The 10,000-nt window shown below is 36.0% G+C and overlaps 1 protein-coding gene across 8 annotated transcripts in view; it reads right to left on the reverse strand.

Annotated features, from left to right (window-relative positions):
• Positions 1 to 10,000, reverse strand: part of LOC127421818 (cGMP-dependent 3',5'-cyclic phosphodiesterase-like) — a 173,145-nt gene that overhangs the window by 18,028 nt on the left and 145,117 nt on the right. For all 8 annotated transcript variants that reach the window (XM_051664961.1, XM_051664959.1, XM_051664960.1 and 5 more), the window contains 5 exons: positions 9,789 to 9,919; positions 3,762 to 3,873; positions 3,244 to 3,283; positions 1,038 to 1,101; positions 594 to 675 (listed from right to left, as the gene is read on the reverse strand). In XM_051664961.1, the coding sequence (XP_051520921.1) occupies positions 594 to 675; positions 1,038 to 1,101; positions 3,244 to 3,283; positions 3,762 to 3,873; positions 9,789 to 9,919 (429 nt within the window). The remainder of the gene's footprint in view (positions 1 to 593; positions 676 to 1,037; positions 1,102 to 3,243; positions 3,284 to 3,761; positions 3,874 to 9,788; positions 9,920 to 10,000) is intronic.

Here is a 10,000-nt window from a genome sequence, read left to right on the forward strand (position 1 = left end):
TGTTTGCATGTGTAATTAGTTCTTATGTACAATTATTATGTTTTATTTGTTTGGAGACGTTTTTGGACACTATGATAAATTATTTTTGTAATGTTATAAATTTTGATTGCACAAATTTCTTCTCAGATACAGTTGACATGATTAGGAACAAAACAAAAGCAATTTTTCAGAGCCGCCTTATTTATACCCAGAGATATATAATGTAAAATCAGAAAAATATATATTTTTTTAATTTATTTGGCTCAGTTTTTTTTGTGTGTTATTTAGCAGTTTCTTAGACTGAGAATCTCAGAATGTATCATAATCTATATATATATATATACATTTTTTTTTTTTTTTTTTTAAGTTTTCTTTACAGTGATACAAACACTTGACCCTTGTTTTTGTTTTTTGTCGAGTTATAAGCCTTTAATTTTGAGTATGCCACTGAAACAGAAAATCTTTAAAATCACCTTCAGAGCTTAAAGGGTTAACTAAAGTTAACAAATGGAACATTATTGTTAAGTGTTGCCAATTTATTTCACTTTTGGAGACAATTTTGTCTCTAAACTATAGCTAACACACACACAGACACAAACACACACACTTCATACCTCGTCATCGTTCACGACTCCTCCATCAAACACTTTGGCCACAAGTTCATGACTGACTCGATCCAACAGGAACACAGAACAACTGAGAGAGAAACAAACATAAAATAAGTCCAAATATTTCTATCTGTGTTTGTGCACTTGTACAGAGTTCTGGTCTGAAACATGACTTAATCAGTTCATAACATCCGCTTAGCTGCGTTTGATCGTAGACAGTTGCTATGTGAGTGTGTTCCTGTGTAATCCTTTTCATTAAATGTTACAATATTTGATTTGAGTTAACTGATATTTATAAGGCTGCTGCTCTTGTCATGCTAACACACTCGCAGCGCTGCACAGTTTGGAATTGGTTTGGACGCAACCCAAAATGATCAAACACATAATTAAGCCCTGAGATCAAGGCTCTGTGTGTGTGTGTGTGTGTGTGTGTGTGTGTGTGTGTCTCACATCTCAGCGTTACTCAGGTTTCGGGCTTCTACGATGATTTCCTGCAATAATACAGACACGTCGTCTGAAGAGAGAAAGAGAGAGAGAGAGAGAGAGAGAGAGAATATGCTGACTTTGTAACAGTGAAATAAGCAGCATAATTTATCATTAATTCTTGTATAAGGGAATCTGGTCCATTAAAGAAATATCCCAAACAAAACAAATATAAATGTGTTGTCAGTTATGCATTTTCAAAGAAAGTCAGTGGGGCAAGTGTGAAACAGTACCAGACTGAGGGACGAGTTAGGGGTGGAAATCATAACGAATTTGGTGATTGAAGTTACAATTCCAATTCCATTAATAATTCTCTTTTAGTACTTTTGAGGGAGCGGATTTATGACTCACTGATTCACGAGTCTTTTTTAAACCTCGAGCGACCCGCGTCCACATGCGTGTACATTGGTTTTTAGCTCTGCTACACGCAATGCATAATTACATTTCATTTAAACCGACTGATCTCAGTTCAGGAGACTCTGTGCTGTCATTAAAGGGTTAAACCTTCGACATATGGAGTCATGTGACAAAACAACATGGCGCTGATCACAGCGGAGTTTGTGTTTGGGAGAAACGCCAACATAACTACGTCTGGTAAGAAACCTAATTAAGTTTTTACACTGAAACCTGTTTGAGTCAAAAGATTAGAGTCTCTAGTTTCATCTGATATGCCATTTTTTAAATTGGAGCGATCTGTCGCGAAACGACACGCTGTTAAACACGATGACCACGTATGTGGACTATATGCTCAGTTTCCTTAAACTATCCTATATTTACTGTACATTATCACACTGAGAATAAATGGGTTCATCCAAACGCTGGAAAATGTTGCTTTCAGAGGCTTTATATGGAGTTAGGATGAAAATAAGGTGCATTTCAAACTGTTCTGAGACCAGTGCAGACAGACAGCACACTGGAGGTTAAGTCATTCACTAAATAGGGAGCAAGGGAGCATCCTATAGCTCTCTATGCAGTTAAGTGCATTCACTCCTAAAATCTGATCAAAAGTTCAGTTTCAGACAAAAAGACTAAGATACAAGACACATGTGTACTAAACGTCTTTAATGAGGGAATGATCTACAGTCCCATGATGCATTGCGAATGGCATATTCTAATTAAAAACGATGGAAAAATATAAGACTATTGATTTAAAGTTGTTTAGAAACATATTTTAAATGTAATGCAAAATATTAATGTAGTATTCAGAGTGTAGAGATGCAGCTTGTTTGCTGCAATTCTCTGATTGGTGGATCTCTTCAGGATTATGGGTAGTGTAGTTCTTCACCAGGAATTCTGCTATTAAATGTGATTTAAAAAAAAAGAAATAACGTGGACTGATGACTTCAACAGAAGCATGTACCATCGATTAACAACCTTGGAGCTCACGGTAGGTCTATCTTCAAAGCTTTTTTTATTTTATCCCCTTTTCTCCCACTTTGGAATGCCCAATTCCCACTACTTAGTAGGTCCTCATGGTGGCGCTGTTACTCGCCTCAATTCGGGTGGTGGAGGACAAGTCTAAGATGCCTCCGCTTCTGAGACCGTCAATCTATGCATCTTATCACGTGACTCATTGTGCATGACACCGCGGAGACTCACAGCATGTGGAGACTCATGCTACTCTCCACGATCCACACACAACTTACCACACGCCCCATTGAGAGCGAGAACCACTAATCACGACCACGAGGAGGTTACCCCATGTGACTCTACCCTCCCTAGCAACCGGGCCAATTTGGTTGCTTAGGAGACCTGGCTGGAGTCACTCAGCACACCCTGGATTCAAACTCACGACTCCAGGTGTGGTAGTCAGCGTCAATACTCGCTGAGATACCCAGGCCACCACCTTTAAAGCTTTTTAAGTTATTGTTAAAAATCAGTTCTCATATGGAGAAATTGAATGGGGGTTTTGGGACTGTTTGTGCTCTATAAAAACACATTTTGTTTATGTATTGTCTATGTATTATTTTATAGCATCTCTGATCACATTCAATCACGCTCACAATGTCAAAGAAAACAAACATCATGAAATTCATTCAGTTCCAGAATTCTAAATAAATGGACACAAATCTGAATAAGAACTGGTCTCGATTAAAATCCCACACAGAAGTCAAATGTATCTTTTTATTCCTTTAAAAATCCAAACCGGTTTATTTATGTTAGTTTGACTCACCCAGGTGTGTAAAGAGGTTTTTAGCCACTTGCAGCAGAGCCTGAACAAAAATTAGACAAATATGAGACAAAACACAAAGATAGACACAAGTATGTGTGACTGTGTGTATGTACATGTTCTCTCTCTCTCTCTGCGTGTGTGTGAGTGTGTGTGTGTGTGTGTGTGTGTGTTTGAGCGTGTCATGAGAGATTATGAAAGGCCAGGGCACTGAGTGCTATTTCTGGTGCACTCTGGGAGTTCACATCATCAGATACTTGTGAAACTCCCTGACCTGCCCGACTACACTCCATCAACCTCTCTTTCTGTGCTAAACCACAAAGCTCTCGTTTGTTTTCATTTGTTTGGTGTGTTTTGCTGTTTTTACTTACTTTCAAGTTTTGTAACACAGTCATAAGTACTCATATGAAGGTAAAAAGGATTTTATGTTCAGTTTCAGTGTCCGAGGAAAACATCTGTACTAAAAACATATCCAAACAAAATAAAATGTGTTTCTTCTCTTGGTCTCAGGAGTTTCTCACCTGACACTCAAACTTGAGCTTCTGTTCTTTCTGAAAGGCGAGTGTGCTGGTGAGAACCGTCGACGTGTAACAGAAACAGTGTTGAATCACATGTTCATCGGCCTCCGTGTACCTGAACACACACACACACACACACACACACACACACACAGACAGAGGAAACCTTTTAACAAAACACACATGATATTACTGCACACAAACACAGATTATCTAGCACTCTACTCGAATAGGGAACAAAATAGTGATTGAAACAAAGTCAAATTTGTCTCAGTGTCAATGAAATTAGGGGGATAACCTTCAAATAACCTTGTCCACATCAGGAGGTGAAACTAAATATTATAAGCCGATATTTAATGTGAAACTTATTTCACATGAGGATTGCAACTTGTGCAAACCTGTTACCAAAATTTGGGACATTTCTGAATATGGATATAAAAACCCTGATTTGTGAGATTTTGTTATTTCATACCATTAACCCTTTAAGCTCTGAAGGTGTTTTTAAAGATTTCCTGTTTCAGTGGCATACCCGAAATTAAAGGCTTATAACTCGACAAAAAACAAAAACAAGGGTCAAGTGTTTGTATCACTGTAAAGAAAAGAAAAAATTTCAAATTTGTTCATGATATAGATTATGATAAATTCTGAGACTCTCAGTCTAAGAAACTGCTGAAAAATCACACAAAACAAATTGAGCCAAAAATTTAACCTTTTTTTATTTTTCTGATTTGACATTATATATCTCTGGGTGTAAATAAGGTGGCTCTGAAAAACTGCTTTTGTTTTGTTCCCAATCATGTCAACTGTATCTGAGAAAAATATTGTGTTGATACGACAAAGCAATCAAAAGTTAAAATATTACAAAAATAATTTATCATAGTGTCTAAAAACGTCTCCAGACTAATAAAACATAATAACTGTACATGAGAACTAATTACACATGCAAACACAACAATGACTAAAGGTTTGTTCTCTCTCCAAAGTATGCAGGCATGAGTAACAAGATCTCATTCAGTTTCACTCTGTGTCATTTGAGTCATCATTGAGTCTGTGTCATGTATTTGGCGCCATCTCCTGGTGGTCATATGTAACATTGTGCTTCATGTGGATTATCTAATGATCTATACATCTGATTATCTTGTGTGTGGACTCGTTTGAAAGATAATCACCTCCTCTAAGTAATGATATGTGATATTTTATGTTCCGCATATTTTTGTGAAGTTATAAGTGAAAACACGGCATATAAGCAACACCAACATAATTGTCAAAGATATATTCTTAGCTATTACTCACTATATTTTTGTCTGTGAGTAAAACAAATAGGCTGGTTGTATTTTACTCTTTGATAGCTTTCCAACAACATATGACACATGACTATTTGATGAGTATGATGTTTTTACTGATTGCAATAATATGTACAGTACAATTTTTATTATAAATGATCAAAACGTAACACTTCTGATTTATCTGCAAATTTCAAAGCATTTGTTTAGTTTTGGTCATAATGTCTACATGCATTGGAAAGTAGAGCTTCTAAACTTTCAATCGATACCTATAATTGCATGAAATGCCGATACATGCATTTATACATACTTGCTGAGAAAGCCTCATAAATAATTGTATTTAAGTAAATGTAAATCTAATATATTTGATAAAAACATTGTTATAAGATAATACAAAAAGTTGCATAAGTCTTGCATAACATTGGCCTACAGTTAACAGCAATCCATTTTGCAACTGAATACATCAAATCTGTCCAAGATAGATGAATTATAAGGGCTTTTCTATAGACGCATCAATGTACACATGCGTCAGACAGATGCTTTTGGAGTGTCTCACTTTGGTTGCGTTACGTCGTAAACACCGCGTTTTTTGATTGCTGTGTCAAGTTAAATGTAGTTTGAAACTTGTCTCAAGAGTTGCGCTCCATCCAGATGTGTTTGAACACAACAAAACTTCCTCATCATGTTCTGTCGCTAACGTCAAGCAAGCCTAAGTGGCCCATTATATAAAGGTGCCTGGAATTGTTCCTGGCAGGCAGCCGAGGCCCTAACCCTGCCCCCATCCGTAATCATATATAGAGCCTATAAGGCTGAGTAGCCTGCCAGGAACAATTCGGGGCACCTTTCTCCCATCGCGGCCTGAATGTTTTCTGTGCATTGCCTGTACAGCTGGAGTTTCGCTTACTGCCCCCTGCTGAAAACAGGTGCTACTTCAAGCTTGAATTGCTCCGATGGTAGGAATATTCCTTATTAATTGCGTAATTGTTTTATGCATTATTTTTTTATATAAGTAACCGCACGGAATTAATGCGTTAAATCGACATCCCTAGTAAAAAAAAAATATATAATTATCACATGCTTATTTGCCTCCATGTACCTGAACGAACACACACACACACAGAAAACCTTTAATCAAAACACGATATTACTACTTTTACATAAGGATGGCAACTTGTGCAGTCTTTACAAAAATTTGATACATTTCTGAATATAGATAAAAAAAAACTGATATTTGTGATTTATTTATTTTTGCATTAAACATGGAAATGAATTAAACATTGAAATCCGATGAAATCCTAGGTTAAAAACTCTCGTAATCTTCTAATAAAAGAATCGTTAGGATAACAGGGTTGCTATTAGATTTAGTCTATATGAAGCTAGCAATCAGTAGGAGCTATTTAGTTGACCAAATGTTGGTTACTGATAAACTTATACTTACTATAAATTCAAGGGAAATATTTGTTTGAAAAAATGAGACCACTGTGATGAGACAAGCCAGTATTCCCATATATTGCTAGTGTTCATACATCTATATTAGATACAACAGTAGGTCACTCGAAGAACATGGGATTTGTGCTTTTATTACAGTACTTTAACAGAAGTACTGGACAAATTGTTCACTATTCGTTGAAAGTGTCTCCTCTCAAATGATGCTGTTCTGCCACACAGACATTTTCTGTCTCATTTCAGGTCAGCAGGTTTTAAAAGCACGACTGTTTTCCACACAATACTGCCAAAACATCAGTTGATACAGTAACAAAAATATGAAACACTGTCAACAGTGAACAAATGATCTTTCTCTTTCTTTCACACACTCTAGCCAAGATCTGTGAGTTGAAATTGTGAGCTGCTGGCGAAGCAGAAACCGTCTGACTAACTACAGAAAATCATTCATCAAATGTCAGAGACAATTGAATAAAATAGAGTGTGCATTCATGTGAATCTGAGTTAAACTACAGCCGCAGAACTGTTGAACAACTTTTAAATTGCTACATAGCAACATATACCAGCACCACATTTTAGTGAATCAGTTCAAAATGTCTATTTTAAAGGAATATTCCGGGTTCAGTACAAGTTAAGCTCAATCTACAGCCTTTGTGGCATAATTTTGATTACCTCAAAAATTTATTTCGGCTAGTAACATGGTTATTAAACCCTCCTGTGGTATTCGGTCTTTTTTATCAAAATACGTTTTCCTGATTTAATAAAAAAGACTTGGTGACTTTAACTTCATTTGCCATCTGAACATAAAAAAAAAATAAAAAAAAAATAAAATGGGCTTGATTTGATGTCTAAGTGGTCGTAAAAAAAAAAAAAAAAAAAAAGCGACACCTTTGGTACTCACGGTCAAAACTGACCGACCATTGAAAATGAGTGGGAAAGATAAAAAAACAAGAGCAATTTTTTTTTTCATCCTTCAAAAACAATCAATAAATCAGCCACAATGTGGAAAAAAAACAGACAGAAATTACAGGGTGAGACTCTAAAACATCCTCATTGCCACAAACAACATTATGCCACAAATGCTATTGATTGAGCTTAACTTGCATTGAACCTGGAACATTCCTATAATGAATCAATTTTGAAACTGATTCATTGATTCGTTTGCTTCACCACAGAAAAACTTTCATGGATTTACCACGTGGCATTATTCGTGTTTTAAAATGTTTTATTAAAATATATGTCCCATTAGTATTAAAATGTGATGTAAACATGCTTTGTTTGTAATATTTACAGTATTTTAATAACACATTTTGAATCTGCATGGCAATAATGGCTGTTTGGTTGAAATGATGGTTCCTCTGATTGAAAAAAACAAAGATCTCCCTTGAAGTCATTTCAGAATTCCTAATATATATATACTGTATATCACATATTGTCAAAAGGCTTAGAGATGTAATTTATTTCCAGCTTTATCACCCAGCTAAGCTGATAAATAGTCACTGGATTTGACAAACGTTTGTGTCGCTCATCACATCAAATCTGTGAAACATATTCAGACTTTTCGTTCAGACAGGTGTGTATGTGAAATAAATTTACTATAAACTCTTACTTTTGGAAGAAAAGGTAGTCTTAATAAATAGTTCTATATAAATCGTTTGGAAATTTTTCTTTTTTTAGGGTTTATGAACAATTTACACAGAAATGTTCATATTTCCTGAATGAGGCCTATTTAAAAAACCTTTATAATCTGGTGCAGTTTTGGGCTGCTGTCCACAATTTTTCAAAGTCAGATTTAAACGCTCTCCATTGACACATACTGTGGACTAATTGCAAAAAATTGGTCTCATTTTTCAGAACTCCCCAAATAAAAAAAAGACAAATTATTCATAAATAATACTGTATTTGTTTATAAACTTATGATAAACAGATTTATTTTTTTTTTGTACTAACTTTGTAAACATGTAATTCTGGTTCTATTCAATCTACCTCACTTTGAAAAGTCTCAATTCATCCCACTAGATGGCAGAAAGCACTAGAAAAAATATGTTTCCCTCTATCACATTCCATCACAATATACAGATCTGAAATGTAGGTGGCGCTCTAACACATTTGATCCCTCACAGATGTGCTCGTCCATAGACATTCAGTCTAATTTTCAGTTCAAGCAACACTCTTGTTGTTTTATTGAATATCTCGGCCTCTGAGTGGACTAGGGGTAGTCGATAACATATATTTACGATTGTTTGTTTTGCATGCTTTTCCTTCTGGATGGCATCTTTTGTTCTGTACATCTAAGATATAACATTGGATTATTCACACAAACAAGCTCACAGACAAGTAAACAATGGCAAATTTGTTTAGAAAACTTGCTAAGGTAAAAACAGATATAAAGTTTTTAGCTATTTGGGGCTTACAGCAGCAGTTATCAGAGCATAAAAGAGACGTTTGCATTTGATGACTTACAGAAATCATATTTCACTTTGTGATTCTTTTCGAAAATCTTTTAATCTGTGGTATTAGGGCAACGAAATATAATAATTATAATTTTCTTTATTTATCACACATTATACATATACAGTGAAATTCTTCTTTTTCACATATCCCAGCTAGGCTGGGGTCAGAGTGCAGGGTCAGCCATGATACGGCGCCCCTGGAGCAGATAGGGTCAAGGGCCTTGCTCAAGGGCCCAACAGTGGCATCTTGGCGGTGCTGGGGCTTGAACCCCTGACCTTCTGATCAGTAACCCAGAGCCTTAACCGCTGAGCTACCACTGCCCCCTAATACACTACACAGTCACATTCATGAGAGTGAGAGCTTTCATTTGATATATGACTTGTCCATTTATGTGCTATGTGAAGGACTTTTATTTTCATGTAAATATTTCTACCCCATTACCACTAGAGGGCGCTGATTTTCGACGCAAATGATTTGAGGCCTTATTTTTATTATTTTAAGAACATAAATGCAGAAGTGATGGTTATCTCTGAAAAGTTCAGATTCTAAGCTTTCAAATGATACCTCATATGCCTGACTTATGTATCCGGCGAATTTAACGTTTTAAACGTAACTTTTTTTATGATATAGCACCCCCCTTTGGACCCGCCGGCGAATACGTATAGTTTAAGGGTTAATATGTGCTAATATTTACACTAGTGTTGCCTGTATCTTAGACTCCTGCTGCATTATTTAAATGGACCGACACCAGTTTATTTTTGTGGTATTTACAGTACATGTTGGTTATGTTTTGCAAATGTATTAGTACACAAATTTTGATATAAATGTGATGATAATTGAACACACAGACCTCTCTCCTCCCAGCTTGTTGAAAGTGCACGCTAGCGCCACCACCTGTCCAGTGGCTTGACTGATAACAGGCACACACAGCATTGAGTTCGGCTTAAACCCCAACAAACTGCTCAATAAACCACGTTCCTCCTGTTGAGAGACAGAGATATTATTCAATCTATTGGTCAATCTGCTCAGAAAAGTGCTCTTCACAAGTACACAAACGTATGT

The sequence above is a fragment of the Myxocyprinus asiaticus genome, chromosome 31, assembly GCF_019703515.2.
Source record: "Myxocyprinus asiaticus isolate MX2 ecotype Aquarium Trade chromosome 31, UBuf_Myxa_2, whole genome shotgun sequence".
NCBI lineage: Eukaryota > Metazoa > Chordata > Actinopteri > Cypriniformes > Catostomidae > Myxocyprinus > Myxocyprinus asiaticus.